We start from the raw sequence: 19,817 nt of genomic DNA, 5'->3' as shown, positions 1-19,817 counted from the left end.
TGTTACCGGTGTGGATGTCGCGACACTGCCGTTTTGAGCCACTGGACGGATTGTGAAGGTAGAATTGGATCGAAGAAGTGTCAGACGAAACCTTTGGACCGAACAGTGGCAGACAGACCAGGGGGCTCTTATAAAGCAGTTATTAAGGGGCTAATCTCTGGCAGCTGCAGTAATTCCAACATTAGTTGTATTAAAAACGTGCAGGCAGGAAATCTCCTGGAGGCCCCACCGTCTCCTGACTCCCTCCCCTTGCCCGAATCTCCCGTGATTTGCCGAGAACACCCGGGTGAAGTCGCAGTTGTTCTTGGCTGGGGGGGCAACTTGACAGCGAGGCCCCTAGCTAGTCTCCCCTCCCCCCCAGTCCCGTCGTCCGTCCTGCCCGACAGACCACCAACACCTCGCCTTGAGTGCACGGAGCGAGGACCGTGATTCGGTATAAAGTGAAACCGTGGGCAAAGTGTTTTCGGGTCCCGTCTAAACCGGGCTGCCAAAAGCAGAGGGATGACTCTGGAGTCCATGATGGCTTGCTGCCTGAGCGAAGAGGCAAAGGAATCGAAGCGAATCAATGCAGAAATTGACAAACAACTCCGCCGAGACAAACGAGACTCCCGGAGAGAGCTGAAATTACTTCTTCTGGGTATGTGCTTTGCATTTTCTCTTCCTACTTTCTTTATCGTCATGCCTTGTGTCCGTGTGTGGGAAAACTAACCCCCCTCGGCCTTCTTGGCAATGCTAGCAAATATGCTACTAGTTCAGGTTGCTAGCTATACGCCTGCTTTCATTATGGAGAACGTTATGGCAACATTTCCTAAGAAGTGCGTGTACTGCCTTTGCACTTGCTGTGTTAAAATGAGTTAGCCTCCGTGTTGAGGTGCAACAACTGGACAGTCAGTCGGTATTCAAGTGTAGGCACTGGAGCTGGTGTGTAGACCACAGCTTTTTGGCATCGAAGTTCCTAGGATGTCATCTACAGGCTATCACATGCTAGTCAGTGGGCACTTGAATATTATTGACAAGTCGTCAGCTAATGCATATGGAGCTTTGAAATTGCCATTATGATTTTCTTGTTGATGACGGTTAAAATGGGACGATGGTCACATCATCCCAGCAGCAGCAGCAGCTGCAGCTGTAGGTTCTGCTGTATACAGTTCCTTTCAGCAGGTTGCATAACATATGTAGAAGTGGATGAGGCTTCAGTTGTCACTTAAATATAATTTGGTGCGCATTCATTCATTTATTTGCTCTCTCGCTGATTAGTCCGCACTCGGCGTCACAAATATCCCTTTCTAGAGGACACTGATACTGTAGGAATTGCCCCCTCATGTTTGAGTCTAGCTGAGCAGGTTAGCTATTTATATAGCTGGTGTGTGGGCAGGTGGGAGCTGCTGTTGATTCATAGTTCTGTGGACACAAAGAGGAACAATAGATCACACATGTATCCATTAGAGAAAAAGTGATATTGGATGTACAGGGCTGGGCAATGTAGCAGTAAATGTCACCACAATGAACAATCATATCAGTCAGACCACAAGAAATGTCAATCCAGCGTTACTTGAAACTTTTTGGTCCTGAGTGAAAGGAGCAGAGGCCAATTATTTGCAATAGACAGAATGTGACAACAAAAAATGTGTGAAAGACAAAGATTAGCTTCATTATCTGATAATGATGATTATTATTATGTTACAAAATTCCCCATGCACTGCTTGTCCAATGACCAGTGCACTCTCAGTTTTAATCAACAGGATGGGTTATTATTTGTGGATTTTTTATTTATTGTTTATGGTCAGAACATGACAAATACTTACCAGGCACTGGAACATTTCAGAAATCTAGAGCAGCAGAATAAAAATAATTACTATGATTAACTCTTCTTTCGACATCAAATATACATGTGTAAAGGAACGAAACATTTAACCTATAAAGACCCAAACATTCATCACCAGTCAAAAGTTATATAACTATCGATCCACTAATCCCATCAATATATGTAAATAATTCAGGTAAAATGCAGTTATTCATGTTTTCATGGTCATCAGGTATGATCCATTTGGATGATCAGAGGCTGCGTAGTTACTGTGGAAATCATCTTCTACAACACTGATTCACCAGTAAAACTAATGGAGTTGGATCAGTGACAGTGGATGGACACACTGGGTTTATGTTCAGTTAATGACATTTTTTGCTGAAAAAGTCACTTTTTCCTCATTTTTGTCCTGATTTGATCTAATAACCTTTTAATTTCCTCTGAGCTTTAATGAACATCTGCATGATCAATGATTTATACATAGGAAAATACCTGATTTCACTGAAAAATACAAAAATGCAGAGGATAGTATTGTAATAAATGGTGATGTATCACTTGGGAAAGATAAATAATTTGAGAATCATGAAAAAAATAGTTTAGTCCGTAAGGGTTAAACACAAATTCCCCAAAACAAAACAAGCCAGGTTTTTCACATTTAGAAAATGATATTGTGATAACTCCCATGTTTGCCTTATCACCAAGCCTTGTGCATGCATGTCCTTTTTTTTTTTGACCAAACTTAAATTTGGCATGCTTGATGCAGCTAACCAGCTATAATTCCAGTTAAGTGTGAAATCACCTCAGAAAGAAAGGCAGGTGTCCATTTTTAGGACAATTAGAATGATCTAGGTTGCATCCTCAGTTTAAAAAAAAAAAGTGCTCTCATTTCTTGCACTACCAAAAGCAGCCCAGGTTATTTGACATGTGTGTCTCCTTTTCATTTCCCCGGTGAATACCTCAGCTCACACAAGTAGGCCACACCAGAGCTATACTGCATTGTGGACGGGACATATTTTATTTGTTCTGTGTCATACGTTTTAATCATTGTTACTTTGCATCTGCCCAGGCGAGCAGGTGTGCAGTTCTTTGAAATGCTGGTGTTCTGCAGTTATTTCTCTTGCTGGGAGATGTTTAAAGTGTTTAGTTGACTTAGTGGTCATAAAACATTTAGGCATTTAGTTGAGATTGTAACACATAGTGTGAATTTTACAGGCGAGTGACCATGGTTTTTAAGTTCATGTTTGTCATTTTCAGTTGAATGATGTCAATAAGTATCCTTCCGTTTACTGTATGTACACAAGTTACAGACAGATGAAAGGTAGAGCTGGGCCATGGGGTCGAAACATTATTATGGTAAACATTTTTAAGCACTTCTTTTTGATAATAATCAAAATGAACATTTAATGATCATTTCTGTCCAAAGGAAACGTTCCAATGATTTTTTTTTTTTTTCTGCATTTTGATTTACAGAGTTCAGAAGCAGAGTTTAAAGTTAAACCTGAAGATGCTTAACACATAAAACAAAGAATCCTGTCTCTAATGCATAGTGATGTGCAGAGCTTTTTGATTAAACAGAGATATCAAATTAATACTGTACCAATCAAGTCCATTGTCTGGGGGAGGTTTCACATCTGAAAAGTTGGTTCAGATCAAATGTAACATCTGGACCAAATAATATAGGTGTGAAGGATACTGGAAATGAACTGTTTATGGAGCAAATTTCATCCAATATGTCTGATCTCAGCTTCTTAAAATACAAACCGAATATCTCTGGATTGTGGATCAAACAAGACCTTTGAGGATGTCATCTTGGGCTTTTGGAAACACTTATGGTCATTTTCAGACATTTTAAACACCAAACGATTTACATGAAGATTCATTGAAAATGGGAATTAGCATTACATATACGGCTATATGACCAGCACCTTTGTAATATCCAGCACAGGGTGTGAGATCACTCAGTCCCTGTCCATTTCGTCATCAACTCTTGAAAAAGCTGTGTGTTTAGTGTTCTTTTTTTGCCTGTTCTCATCTGATTTCTGGATTTACCATTCTGATGTTGTGTTTAACCCTTAATGTTGACCCATTCACTGATAGTTTTTAAAAAGGCGCTTTGTCAAATAGTCCCATTTAGATTAAAACTATATCTTTATTCAGCTGTATGGCAGTCACTACTAAAACTCTTAACCCTGTGGTCAGAGCAGAGTGACTGTGCCGGTCTGCAGCAGCAGTGCCCATAGTCTGGCTGCCTGTCACTGAGGGCCATATCAGGCCATAGCGGCAGCTTCCTGCTCCACAGACCAGTGGTTTGCCTCTACTTGGTCAAAACACAGTGGGGCAGGAGCTGTGGCCTTTGCTACATTGGGTAAATGAACTGCTCGAGCGAGCAAACAGTCAGTAAAGTGAGCTCCAAGGGCAAACTCTTTAGGCTTTGTCAATGTGCTGACGAAGGTAAACTGTGAACTCTCAGTCCAGCTGCCACTGGACCAGCAGGTATTCACTACTCATAAAAATGCAGCTTTCACATGTATCATGAAGAAACGCAATGTCCTGGATCAGTACAATATCCAAAGAATGATGTCAACACAGTGAGTTTGGTGATCAGAATGGAGCAGGGCTGTTAAACTCATTTTAGTCCAGGGGCCACATTCAACCCAATATGATCTGAAGTGGGCTGGACCAGTACAATGTTACCATCATGTTTTAGAGTGAAAAAAGTAAAATTACAGTATGGAAATATTTACAAAACAAACTGAAATGTCTTAAGAAAAATAAGTGCAGTTTTAACAATATTCTGCCTTAGTTTGTCATTTACATTATATGGTAAATGGACTGAACTTATATAGTGCATTTTCTACACCTTCATGGTGCCCAAAGTGCTTTACAATTCCTCACACTCACATTCACACACTTCGACAGTCGGAGCCAGGATTCCAACTGCTGACCCTTTGGTCATCGGACAACCAGCTCTACCACCTGAGCCACAGCCGCCCTACATTTCACATCTTACAGAGCACAGTGGCTCTATAAATACACAAAACATTTAATAACAGGCAGAATATTGGTACAATTAGGTTGTTCATATTTGTTCAGGTTATTCACATTTTTTGTGAAATTATAGTTTGTTTTAGTGTAAATTTGGAGTTATGAGTATTTGTAGTTTTTAGCTTACCGGCCAACAGGCCGTGAGCTATTGTCGTCAATGCGGCATCCGGGGTCGTCGTCTGTCGTCACCATCGTCTGTCGTCGCCATCGTCTGTCGTCGTCATCGTCTGTCGTCGTCGTCTGTCGTCGTCGTCTGTCGTCGTCGTCTGTCGTCGTCTATCATCCTTTACAAAACTTTCAATCGTCTTCTTCTCTGAAACTACAATTCCGATTGACTTCAAACTTGGTATACAGCTTCTTTATGATAATGTCAACAAAAGTTAGTGAAATTATTTCGATCCCATTCTGATTCTGGATTTGGTGCGACTGTGAATAAATTCCCCATTATAAGAGATAGGAAGTGGATCGATGCAATAACTCAGTAAATATAAATGATATCAAGTTGAAATTTCTACAGTCCAGCCCTGATGGGGAGATGACCAAAACATAATGTCCACATGCTGATCAGGATCTTCTTCTGGATCCGGGAACTTACGGAAAATTTAACGTGGGCTCTTATGGGGAAAACATTTCAATCGTCTTCTTCTCCGAAACTCCAGTTCTGATTGACTTCAAACTTGGTATACAGCTTCTGTATGATGATGTCAACACAAGGTATTGAAATTATTTCGATCTGGATCTGATTCTGGATTTGGTGTGACTTTGAAAAATTTTTCCATTATAACAGATAGGAAGGGGATTGATCCAATAAATCAGTATCAATGATATCAAGTTGGAATTTGAATTTTTTACAGATCTGATTGGAATATGACCAAAACATGGGCTAGTTCTGTAATATTATAAATACACAGAACTGGGTGATAATAAAAGGCATCTGGATACATTTCCCAAAGCTTTTAATTTGGCCAGTAAGCTACAGGGCCATTGGTCCTATTTTTTTTATTTTTTATTAACTTAATTTTTATCGTTCATTTTATGTACATTACAAAACAAGACAAACATAGGGGACATTTGGCATACATTGACTACAATAAACCAAAAGACTTCTGTTTCACATCTAAAGTGTTCCAACCTCTCTTCCCCATTAAATGTTTGTAAAGAGATGATATAATTTTGTATTTTTTAGAATGATATATTCCAATTATCATTTTTACAAGCCCATTGTTATTAGAATCAGTATTGTGCTTTTTTTTGTTATAAAAGTCCCTTAGTTGTAGGTACTGGAAGTGATCTCGATTTGTCAAGTCAAATTCCTGTTTTAATTCTTGAAAATTTTTAAAGCGGCCGTCCTTAATTAGTACACACCAAGCCGTTATACCTTTATTAATCCACTGCTTATATCTCAGGTCCTGGGTACCTGGGATAAAGTTTTTATTATAAGCAGGCCACTAAAGTAAAGGGAGTTCCCTTTCTAATTTGTATTTTCGTATTACACTTAGCCACATTCCTAAGGTGAAACTAGTCACTGTAACTACTTGGTTGAGTTCATTTTTGACTGTATCAGTCTCTGCAATAATACTTGAGATTTCTCTTCCCTGTATCACATGTTCAGTATTTTTCCATTTTGAAAAATAATTTACATCTCACCAGTTTATTATGTGAGTTATTTGAGTGGCATAGTCAGTATTTATAGGTTTTTATGATAGTATTTTACTGGTCTGACCCACATGAGATTGAACTGGTCTGTATGTGGCCCCTGAATTAGAATATTGTTAATATCCAAGTATAATTTTTGCATTTAACAAATTCATCCCATGGGCTGGACTGGAGTCTTTGGTGGGCCAAATTTGGCCCCTGGACCACATGTTTGACACCCCTGGAAATACAGTCTACTCTCGTTAAACCGCCCGCCGTTTTACCACCATTTCCGCCTATCGCCATCCGCCAGCCCAGTTCCATGCACAAACAACACTTATACCATTGATTTCCCGACCGTTATACCGCCAGCGTGATTGCCATCGAGTACACATAAATTTTAACAATGCACTGAAACAAACGCGCCAGACGCTGATCGCGACAAGCTACGAGTAGGTCTACGGAACGGCCACCGTTCATTTATCGCAGAACACTCAGTAGGTCAGGATGTCGGGAAGAGGACGTGGGATTAAGCCAAAGCCTCAAGATGATGGGGTGTCATTTCCCGACACGGTATAATAATGCTTAAAATGTTTCCCCACTTTAAATGATCCCTTACAACATAACAGAATCAAGATTTATTTAGAAACGCAATTAGAACGGGTTAACGGAGGCAGCATAGACATCATATAGTAAAGACATGCACATTATGGACGCAACCCGTTGTAACGCCATTTTTGCTATACCGCCAATTTGGCCGTGAATGGAAGTTGGCGGTATAACGAGAGTAGACTGTAGAGTGTTTGAGAATTGGTCATGAGTTGGACAAGTGTGGATGATGGCTTGGTAGCACGTAGTTGTAGGCATGAGGAATGGCAGCAGGGCTGGTGAAGTTTAGTCAGTATCAGTGATTTTCATAGAACAGCCAAGTCTGTATAGTGTGAAGACTGACTTTTGGTCCTGAGTGAAACTTGAAAAAAGAGGCTGGTTATTTGTGGTTTTAAAAAATCTGTAATAGAACAAGATGAAAAGGATTCAAGGGACATAACAAATTGACAAAAGCAATGTAAAAGACATAAGACCAAGATATACTCGTCATATCTGTTTTTAGCACTTTGTGTAGTTCATGTTGCCTAAGCCATTGTATGCAAGTCAGTCTATCTATTGCTAATTGTCATAATGAATGCAAAATCAATATTTCTTTCAGATTTAAAGCCTGATTTGTGGTCCTGAGTGAAAGTTGAAGAAATAACAGCTATTTGTGTTTTCAACTTATTTGTGAAGGATACAGTGAGATGAAAACAGTAAAATGCAACAACATATAAATAGTTTTTTGACATATACCAGGTACGATGGCTTAACTCCTCGCTGTTTGCCAAAATGTTAGGTGTGGGAATAGTTAAACTTGTGCATAGCTGCGGTATATCTTGCCAGCAGGTTGAGACATCATTCAGAGGATGATTATGTATGATTGAACCAGGAAAAAGGTCAGGGGTTAGACATGGATGTTTATTACTGACCTTCCTTCTCCTGCCAAGCCGTCTTATTTTGATCATATATGGTGAACTTCTAGCTCAACTCCTCAGTGGTATTGTGTGTGTGTGTGTGTGTGTGTGTGTGTGTGTACGTGTACTTTTAGTGCTAGTGAATATCACTACTGACTTCCTTTTTATCATGATCAGATTTTGTAGTAAATGTTCACAGTTCAAATTCAGATTATTTGCTTTATTTTCTAATTAATAGCGTAGGCCTATATAATTAATATATAAATAATACCCTTTAGTAGTGAAGTGCAGCAGCATTTTGAACTGATCACTATCATTGATTCTGAACCACACACACACATACACGCAAATAATAATTTGTACAGCTGTGCCTTCAATTGTTGCAAATAAAGAACATCCAGCTGACAACATCTGTGTGGTTCTGACCAATCACCTGCTGTGGGTTCTACCTTGGCGATCCAGTACATTCATTATATATAAAAGCACATCTCTTCTTTATACTCTTTAGTAGTGAAGTGCAGCAGCATATTAAACTGATCACTATGATAGATTCTGATTTTGTTATGACAGTAATGGGATACATCAAATGATTCACTACAAAAGAAAATCCATCTTTCACTGATGGTTTGAAGTATGCAGGACTGTCTGTTTTTTTTTGTTTTTTTTTAAAGTGTGATAGTTTTCCTGCAGTCTCCAGATCTCTAAATCCTTTGATGATGCTCTGACCATTTCACTTCAAATTTATGAACTGACCCACAGCAAAATAATCTGGAGGTTACCAGTCACTTTGAATCATTAACTTGTGTTGGTTTTTGTGCATAGACAGATAAAGTATCAGTTAACATCACACTATACATTGCTCTGCATGTACTTGACAGACTTTCACCCAGTTTGCGACAGATCACTCCTGATTCCATCCAAATATGTAAAAGACTTGTTGCATTTGTGTCATCCAGTGAAGTATTCACTTCCCTGTTTAGCGGTCCTTCTCAGTGAACGCCGACCGCTGTGTCTAGGATGTCCCTGAGTGTTCAGAGCTGACCCTCCCCTCAGAGACCCAAACCCAGGTCTCTCATCTGGACTTAACATCACGAAAATGCATCACAATGTCAGACACAGAGTTGGTGAGAAGAATTTTCCGAACAAGTTTTATGTTGCCGCAACACGTAGAAAAGACCTATTTTTCTGTCTTCAGTGCTGTTGGGAAAACCAAAAACATCAGGGTTTATCAATACCATAATGTTAATATTGAGAAGGGTTAGTTGGCATAAATATATCAGTAGTTTTTCACCAACTCACTCTTTGAAAAGTTTAGCCATTTCTGGAAATTATTCTCTTCAAATCTCAACACTGCCCCCACAGTTCCAGGTGGTACTGCAACGTATTCTCCATTTGGGTTCCCATTCCACAAGCTCCCAGAGGATGGACAGAAATACAGACATAATGAAGACAGAGGACGGACAGAAATACAGACGTAATGAAGACAGAGGACGGACAGAAATACAGACGTAATGAAGATGGGACGGACAGAAATACAGACGTAATGAAGACAGAGGACGGACAGAAATACAGACGTAATGAAGACAGAGGACGGACAGAAATACAGACGTAATGAAGATGGGACGGACAGAAATACAGACGTAATGAAGACAGAGGACGGACAGAAATACAGACGTAATGAAGACAGAGGACGGACAGAAATACAGACGTAATGAAGACAGAGGACGGACAGAAATACAGATGTAATGAAGACGGGACGGACAGAAATACAGACGTAATGAAGACAGAGGACGGACAGAAATACAGACGTAATGAAGACGGAGAACGCACAGAAATACAGACGTAATGAAGACAGAGGACGGAGAGAAAAACAGATGCAATGAACACAGAGAACGGACAGAAATACAGATGTAATGAAGACAGAAGATAGACAGAAATACAGACGTAATGAAGAAAGAGAACGGACAGAAATACAGACGTAATGAAGACAGAGGACGGACAGAAATACAGATGTAATGAAGACGGGACGGACAGAAATACAGACGTAATGAAGACAGAGGACGGAGAGAAAAACAGATGCAATGAACACAGAGAACGGACAGAAATACAGATGTAATGAAGACAGAAGATAGACAGAAATACAGACGTAATGAAGAAAGAGAACGGACAGAAATACAGACGTAATGAAGAAAGAGGACGGACAGAAATACAGATGCAATGAACACAGAGAACGGACAGAAATACAGATGTAATGAAGACAGAGGACGGAGAGAAAAACAGAGGTAATGAAGACAGACTTTTTGGTGTCATCACTTCTTAATGTTTTGTGTTTTTGTGATGTGTTGCAGTCTAGTTGACTGGTTAAAATGCAGACATACAGTTTGATTCCCTGACACTGTTTTCAGAAGACTCAGTTGTATCATTGTTTCAAGTGTGACAGTAAATTGCATACAATCTACACTTGAATGAAGTTGATGCCAAAGCCCTTAATGCAGCTGCTGCAAAGGGTCGACTTACTTTTGGGAGCTCCTGTAAAGGCTAAGTTATGCTCTACATTAAAGACGCAGACAGGTATGGACAGAGTGTTCTGTCCGTCTTCTGCATACATTAAGTCTGTACTACTGTCCGTTCTCCGGGAGCTTGTGGATGCGAACTCAGACAGAGAATACGGAACAATACCACCGGGAACTGTGGAGCCAGTGTTGAGATTTGAGGACAATAATGTCCAGAAATAGCGGAACTTTTCAAAGAGGGACTGTGTGAGTTCGTGAAAAACTATCAACATATTTATGCCAGCTACCCTTTTTAATATCAAGATTAGTGTTCACATTAGCAAAACCTCCTCTGCCATCACCATGTTTGTTATTATTTACTTGTTCTTCTTCTACTTCTTCCTCTCAAAAAACCTTACTCTTTGTGGTATTTGACTATACCATGCACTGAGGGTTAGGGTTAAGTGAACTGGAGATCTTGGTGTAAATTGACACACATTCAAATGGCATAAAGGTCAAAAATGTGTTCATATAGCATGCCAAATGCCATAAGAACTGGCGTAACGTACAACGCAGTTTCATGAGATTAGTCTCTTGGATGAGAAACATTTATTCCAATGCATTGGACACATGGAAGTATGAAGACAGTGACGCTTGACAATGTTAGAAATGGACGAACCTATTAACATATGTAAGGTGAGCATAAATGAGCCTTAAGCCAAACCTATACCCAGGGATACACTGCAAAAATCTAAATCTTACCAAGTGTATTTTTGTCATTTCTAGTCAAAATATCTCATCACACTTAAAATAAGACATAATCACCTGAAAAGTAACTTTTCAGTGAGATATAATAACTGATTTACAGACAATAGATCTGGAAAATTGTATTTCAAGAAATATTACTAAATTAATTTTCACTTGTTCCATTGACAGATTTTTTGCTTAACTCAAGACTTTTTTTGCTTAATTCAAGCAAAAAAATCTGCCAATGGAACAAGGGAAAATTATCTTGGTAAGATTTAGATTTTTGCAGTGTGGAAGTTCAGCCCAAAACACCTCATAGATCATTGATACTACCACGTCCGTATCTTCTGGTGTTCAGTCCACCACAGGGACTGTTTCAGTATCTACTGCAAAGATGCAAATAAATTGCTGCTGTTCATGCCCCTTTCTTGTCAGGGCCATAGACACCACACTAGATACCTGTTAGTACTTGCGTAGTTGTAACAATAGTAGTTGTGACATCATAAATGCACATAACTCACAAGAGCTTGTTTCAGACCACACTTGTCTGGAGTATTTCAACGTACTTTTACATCTCCCAGACCAACTTTTCACAACACATCCTCTTTAAACAAGTTTGAATTGGTCACGCCAGGGTCAAAGGCTCTGCCGTCACTTCATTACTCTCATAGAGGTAATGAATTAAGCAGCTCTCGTTTCACAGAGCTTTTATTTGGCGTGGTGTCTTTTCCGTAGCTGCTCATACTGCTCACCAACACACACAGGCATTTTTAAATGGGGTCATGGCTGCTTCTCTGGAGATGTTGGGGTGAAACAGGCTGAATGGTGACTGTCCCACATACCACTGCCTCCCCGGTCCCCAGACAGGACGGGGACGCAGCCTCTCTCTCATTTCCTTGCCACTATATGCTGCTCCATCTGTGTGGACGAGGAGCCACATTCCATCATATTTCCCCCCACCAGCAGCTGTGTACAGTCATGCTCATCCTTATTGCACCATTTCAGCTTTTCACCATTCATCTGTCACTTTGATTCTGGTTTGTACTCAAGGGTAACAACTGTGGGCTTAACAGTGAATCCACTGCACATGTATATTGACCTATAATAACAGTAATAATAGTATGTATATTGAAGTATAATTACACTAACAACCACTAGATGCTTTAAAAACACTCTGGGTCCCAATGATTTGTCCCAAAGGTAGTAAGTATGAAGATCATATTTTTCTCAAGAATAATTCTGGTCTCAACTATCTTATTTGGACCCTCTAAAGTGTTCTCATGGTCCATATTTACAGTATTGATTTTATCAGGATTCCCACGGGGTCTTAAAAAGTCTTAACAGTCTTGAATTTACAAATCTGTATTAATACCTTAAAAAAAGTCTTTAACAGGTATAGGGCTGCACGATTAATCGATTTTAAATCGAAATCGGATTTTTTAATTTGGACGATTTTTAAAAAAGGGAAATCGTAAAATCGATTTCATCTCTCTCGTGCCTGCGGGCCGTGCGCTTGCGGGCTCCCATAGGCTCCTCCTCCTATCAGTGACAGCGGTCTGTCACAGAACTCCGTGCAATGGCCGGACTTTAAATGTGTTCATGAGCCCGCAGTACTTATAGCACTGTAAGCCGTGGCTTCACGCACGGATCCCGCAACTGAAATAGAACTGCATGTGGATCACTCATCTTACGTTGTCCCGGATCCGTACCGTACTGTCTTCTTCCGATCCGGGTCCAGGTCTCGGGGTCATCAGCCTCAGCAGAGGAGCCCACACAGCCCTGTGCCCACACACATCCACCCGCTCCAGGATAGAATCCCTCCAGTGTGTCCTGGGTCAGTCTATTCCACGCACGGATCCCTCAGTTTAAACAGAACCGCATGTGGATCACTTATATTAACCTGGTCCACGCACACACGCATGCACGCGCGCACGCACGCACGACTGATGCCTGTCACTGACTTACATTGGTATCACTTCTGTGGGCCCAGATACCCAGGAAAAATAATAATAATAATAAAATTAAAAAAAAAAACAACAACAACACACACACACATATATATATATATATAAAAAAATTTAAATAATTAATTTAGTCCTCTTACTTGCTAAATTTTTCATTCACAAATGTAAGTTCTGTAACACAAAAACAAATATTATTTATTTTTTGAAAGATGTTGAACTTTATTTAAAGCTGTTAGATAAATCTGGAAACAAAAAGGCTATAAAAAACATAAGTATTTGCTCTGATTTGGACATTGTATTATAGTGTATTCCCCCTGGCAAACTTATGTTATTTTCTTGTTGCATATATTGTTTGTATACTCTATTTCATTCAATAAAGATTTAATTAAGAAAAAATAAACTTCTGGGGGTTCATCACGTGATACCATCACAGATTTGAGGTCAGAGCAGTGCCTTGCATTGTGGGCTGCTCACGAAAACGACATGCTGACTTCTGTTGTCTTTTGTAGTTTTACCCAAAAATCGAAATCAAAATCGAAAATCGAGTTTTTAGAGGAAAAAATCGGGATTTTTTTTTTTTCCAAAATCGTGCAGCCCTAAACAGGTATTACATTTTATATGGTAGGTCTTAAGTTATGTTGCCATAAACTGTCTTAAATGTGTCTGTTAAATGTCCAAACTCCAAAGAAAGTAACTTTAGTCTATTCAGTTCCACCTGTTCCAACCCGACAATTTATTTTGGGAACCAATTATCGCTACCTTTGCAGCCCCCAGTGAGAAATGACTCAACGGTGGGAATCAAGGCATTTGAGTAAATAAATGTATTTTCCTAAATTCTAGGAGTCACAAATTTTTTTGCCAGTATGGCTGTGAAATAGGCTTTAAATTCAGTTCTAAGTAGTTTTAAAAAGGTCTTAAAAAGCCTTAAATTTAACTCGTAGAAACCTGTAGGAACCCTGTTTATGGTGAATAGAAGGTTTTGAGCTGTGCTGGGCCTTGATGGACACTGACTCATGGCTTCTGAGATGGACTCCTGTTTATTGAATGAAATGTGTTTCTTGACAGACATCTCATGTGTAGCTACAGCTCAAAGGAGTGTTGTATAATGGATTGTTTCTAACATTAATTTTTCTGTTGTAGGGAATTTAAGTTGTATTGATATCTATGGTCTGTTAGCACTAAAGGTAGAACATGGATTTTGCAGGCCGTTTAAGGATTGTTGCATCCTAAACTGCTGAAAGGTTTTCCAACATTTTTGATGTATCTTACAATATATGCAGCACAGTTCAATAAAGGCAGAAAGCTACTTGATGAAAAATTATTTTCCCATACTTACAGGTAGTACATGGAATGATATCAGGTGAAAGGGCGAAGAGAATTAATTGAGAATTGGATTTGTGAATGCAACATCCTGGAGGGGACAGCATTTATCAAAACTATTTGTGAAAACATAAATTGGGGACATTAAAGACACTTTGCTAATCATGTGTAATGTCTTTTGTTAAAATTGCATCAAATTAAATTGCTAAGATTTCCTAAATTATCTGCCATGGCTTAAAAACATGTCAGTATGCAGGATTTAGCATATTAGGATTTAGCTTTAGTCACTAGCAGCCTGATGCAGTGTGTGTAATAGACTGCTGGCTCCAAATCTTTTTTTTTTTTTTTTAACCCTCACCCACACACTGTATAGAACAGCACTCCGCGCATACTCAATGGTGAACAGACAAAGCCACCCTAAGCTGGTCAAATGAAGGTGTGTGTATTATGTGCAGGGAATTCTGTAGCATGTATATTCAATTTACAGCTCGGACACCCACGCACAGCGGCACCGAGCAGATGCACATCAGCACAATGCTGCAGTGTTTATCCCAGACCCTGACAGCAAGCAGCACATGTTGGAAAGCTGCAGCACTGAGAGAAGGAAGTCGTCCTGCTTCCTGCTCGTGCCTCTGCTTCAGACTTGTGCATGGCACAGGTCACTGCAGGAGAGCGGGAAGAAATGGGCCTTCACAGCAGAGCTAACATCTTTGCCGTGGTGTTGACCACAGGATCAGTGTATGTCCACAGTTGGTTAGGCAGCTTTTGTGTATGTTGTGTAGCTCCAGGCTTTTCTGGCCTCATCTTTTTTCCTTCGTAATGAACTGAAAGGGGCTAGTTTCCAGGATGGATTTAGTGGAAGACTGAGACCCACACTACGCTGGTTTGACATGTGACTGCCTGAGTAGACACATAGTGACACTTAATGTCTGGGCTAATAACAGGCTAACACCTGACTATCAGTTTTGAGGTTTTTAGAGTACTTACTTACTTAGTTACTTACTTACTTACTTATTTATTCATTTATTTATTTATTTAAATTCAATTTCAGCTACTCTTTGGTCTAATTCAGAAATAGTAATAGTACTATAGTATCATTGAGGAACATTGTCTTGAAAAATACATTTCAAAGGGGATTCAAACCCTACATGTGGACAAAAGACCCACCTGTAATCATTATGCAAGTTCCCATGTGAATGTATCATACATTTTAACTGTATTGCATTTCTGATGGTTTTTCGACCCCAAAGTTTGTCCATCAGATGTAGTACGTAAAACAATAACACATTACCTGAACTGGTGGTTGATAAGTTAAGGGGTATTTTGACCTTAAACAATTGTACATTATTGTGCAAACTCACTCAATTGTTGCAGCCAGTCATTGCCTCTTAGAGTCATTTTCTCCAACAATTTAGTTTTAAGACAGTTCATAATTTGTGACCTGTGTTAATTTCTGCAGTAAAGATGTTGCTATAGAGATGCTCACACTTGTTTTCAGTCTACATGACTTTTCCATAGTGTCAGCAAAGTTTCTTACACACACACGCCTGCAGGTTGAAGTGGATTAAGTGAACACTTTTTGTGCTGACAGACCTTAAAGCAGAATCGCCAAAAGCCAAAATTAGTTGCATTCCAATGTTTAAAAGAATGACCTGACGATTTGTACTTTAGTTATCTGTAATTCTAGATGTAGTCATATACTCCATCTCCTGTGGAACTAGTTTCATTACATTGCGTATAGAACTTGGAAACTGGGGCAAAATTTGATCACGCTAAACATATCAGTAGAGGTTGATAATTATTATGATAAAGGGCAAGCTCTTCTTTCCAGTCAAAGGCAAATTTTTGGTCTAGAATAGGAGAGATCATGGGTTTAAATTATATGTTAAAAGATGTACCAAGTTAAAGACACATGAAGACAAAGATATGAATATAGTCCCTCATTTTTGTAATTTCCCGCTAAATTAAATTTAAATTTTTAAGTTAAGGTTACGAAAATGAGTGTTATCAGTTTTTATTCAGTGAAAATAGTTTAAAAACTGGTGAGAACATGACAAAGCCAATACAGCACAATATTTTTCAAATCTTATTCTAATTTATTAATACAATTATTATTCAGTTACTAAGAATATTAAATTTATATTCCACTCCATGGTGCTCTTTTCTGTTTTCCTCACTGCTGATTGGATGGTCATGGATTACCTGAAAGGACAGTTGATAAACCCTGATAATACCTTTTATAACCTGTGACCATTTTGTGTATTTCCGCGATGCTGACCATGTCCATCTTTTGTTCACTGAAAATGTGTCGCAGATATGGGGAATCTGGTGTAAAGACATGGTGCTGCTGGTGCACAAGGCCTCCCAGGCCAGTGGACAGTCAGACAAGAATTCTAAGGCCTGAGCACACAGTGTAAATAAAGCAGGCCCTCCAAGCACACCAGCACAACCAGTATAGCTACCTGCACTGCAAGACAGCAGTGCTAAGTCCATCAGGTGTTGTCACAAGCTGACATCAGTTGCATTATGTAATGGCTAACCTGGCAACGGAAGAGCCAGGTGAAGTGTTTGGAGCCTTTACTGGATAGAGACCTGTTACTGTTGACCACACTTTATATGCAAGACTTTCATTTGACACGCTTCTGTAGTCTGGCTGGCCTCAGCTGTAGAACTTGCACCCTTTTGTATGAGTCTGCATCACAATCCCTTCAGGTTATGTTTTCTGAACATTTTTAGCTTTGTTGAAACAATCTAGGCAGAGGTGAGATGTAACAAAATACAAATTCTTCCTTACTGTACTTAAGTAGAGTTTTCAGGTATATATACTTGCATGTTTATTTTACCATAAACTTTGCTTCCTTTAGCACAAACATCTATACTCTACGTTTGATCTAATTTATTTACAGGGAATGTTTTTTTTTTTTTTTTTTTTTGTCTCCCTGCACACCATTTTAACATCAAGGCCAATTTCAGCTTCCATACATGGGATAATACGTAGCTCACAGAAAAGACTACCCCTTGTCAAATAAAGCAGTGCATAAGACATATTACAGACGTAGCTATGTAAAAGACATAATGGGGCAAAACATACAGAAGATGAAGATTTGGTGATGATGAAAGGGTGTCATCTTTTTGGCCTGAGAGCCTGAGACTAGAACTAGTTCCAATGTACAGTTGCAGAAAAATTATGAGACCATCAAAAGTCATCAAAAACAATGGTTATGCAAGCAAGTACTAACTCCTTTGTGTATCATGTGACTAAAACAGACAGAAAAGAAAACATGGAATGCCTAAAAGCACTGTTTTGTCAGTACAGTGCCATAGATATTGATGTAAGAACTGAAGTGATTTTACTTATTATCAAGAAAACATGAAAAAGGGATAGATATCAGCTCTGAAATTAAACTAATATGAGCTATTTTTGTTGTTATCATTATATTTGTCCAAACAAATGTACCTTTAGTTGTACCACACATTAAAATGAACAAGAAATTGAAGAAAACAAGGGTGGTCTAATAATTTTTTCCGCAAGTGTAGATTAGGTGAGGTTTGGTGAACTTGGCACACAAACAGCCACTAGAAATGTAGAAATAATTTTGACTTCTATTTTTTACGTACATTTTAGAACTTGTGTTTTCATACTTTTGCTTGAGTAAAGAAGTTGACTCAGTACGTCGTCTTACACCAGATATTTTTAAATGACAATCTATGCTTCTGCTCAATGAAGCGTGTGTACCAGGAATTCCGTCGTCCATCCAAGATTTTTTTTTCCAACAAATTTCTATAAGTCAGCACAGTTTGATGGCTGAATTTTAATGTTTGGATTTTTTTAAAATGAATTTTTGAAAATTTGAACTTCGTAAAATTTTCAAGCTGATCCCCCGCCCCCCCCCCAAGTCTGTTCACCCGATTTGTCAGACAAAGTGCCAACAGATTGAAAGTTAAGACTTGGTTTGTCTTGGTTTGACTGAACTACCCAAAAAGACAGTCATTTAATTGAATTACAATTATCTTCAATTTAAAAGTCAAAATGAATCCTTGACTAGGCAGGGTATCAATGAGTAGGAGGAGCTAAGTGTTTTGTGGTGGGGTGGAGCTATTAGAAAGCTCTGCTTAATATTTCACTATGTCATAATATTGTCAACATTTTTGTGTCAGGTAATGTTATTGACTGGTATTGTCAGAGAGATTTTCAATTCCAGTTCAGGCCAACGGTGTGCGTAAAACAGAGCCTGTAGGAGAGTCAGGGAGCAACAGGAGTACAGGTTCAGGGCAGAGGGGTCCAGGGGGTCCAGGGGGGTTCAGGGGCCATAACAACATGTTAAACATTTCACTAATTTTCTTCCATATTGGTGATCAGACTGAGGGATTAGATCTGTCCTGGATCAACATGATATAATGACTCGCGTAAATATACACACCACTTTTAATTGGTGTGTTATTTTTATATATTAAAACTGTTTTTCAACCTTGGGGTCAGGACCCCACATGGGGTTGCCTGGAATTCAAATGGGGTCGCCTGAAATTTCTAGTAATTGCTAAAAAAAAAAAAAAAAAAAAAAAATTACTAATAAAAAATATATGGTGAGTTGAGAGAGACAATCCCAATACATAAAAGACATGACAAACTGTGAAGCTGAAACTACAGCATTGTGGTTCTGTTTATCTGTCAAATGTTCATTGTGGTTGGTTTCAGATGCTGCAGCTCTTTCATAATTCATAGTTTGAGTTCTTGTTTGTTCAGTATTAATTGTCAGCCTTGTAAATCCAAGCTGGACTGACTGTACATATCCTGACCAAGGAAAATAAAGTTCTCACTTTGTGCAGTAATCCACACCTGGCTTTACTTCCTCCGTCAATAATTTTATATGTGTGTATATATATATATATATATATATATATATATATATATATATATATATTATATAGACTAAATGTCATCTAAAATTTATTTCTATTTGCAACATAGTATAGCAAACTATTACATGATCAAAAAAAAACATAATTTTAGCAAAAATAAAAGTCTACGTTTTTAATGTCTGGGGTCGCCAGAAATTTGTGATGTTTAAAATGGGGTCACGAGCCAAAAAAGGTTGGGAACCACTGCATTATAAGCTTTCCGCGTGTATGTTCACGCCATTAGTAGCCCCCTGTCCAACCTGAATCAATGCGTCAAATACCATGCTGTTAGGGTTATGTGAAATGGAGATCTTGCTGTAAATTGACATGTGATCAAATGGCGTTGAATAACACGCGAAAGGTTGAATATGCGTGGGTATAGCATGCCAAATGCCATAAGAAGTGG

General features: G+C 38.9%; 1 protein-coding gene across 3 annotated transcripts in view; it reads left to right on the top strand.

Annotated features, from left to right (window-relative positions):
- The first annotated feature begins 501 nt into the window (after positions 1-501).
- The window catches only part of LOC115413636 (guanine nucleotide-binding protein G(q) subunit alpha-like), a 49,437-nt gene continuing 30,121 nt past the window's right edge, over positions 502-19,817 (top strand). For all 3 annotated transcript variants that reach the window (XR_003934497.1, XM_030126623.1, XM_030126624.1), the window contains exon 1: positions 502-637. Coding sequence is in view for 2 of the 3 variants with exons in the window: in XM_030126623.1 (XP_029982483.1) it covers positions 502-637 (136 nt within the window). In the remaining variant the exon portion in view is untranslated. The remainder of the gene's footprint in view (positions 638-19,817) is intronic.

Source organism: Sphaeramia orbicularis, chromosome 22, assembly GCF_902148855.1.
Source record: "Sphaeramia orbicularis chromosome 22, fSphaOr1.1, whole genome shotgun sequence".
In the NCBI taxonomy this organism is placed as follows: Eukaryota; Metazoa; Chordata; class Actinopteri; order Kurtiformes; family Apogonidae; genus Sphaeramia; species Sphaeramia orbicularis.
The sequence above is the reverse complement of the archived record's forward strand: the minus strand, read 5'-3'. Positions and strand labels throughout refer to the sequence as shown.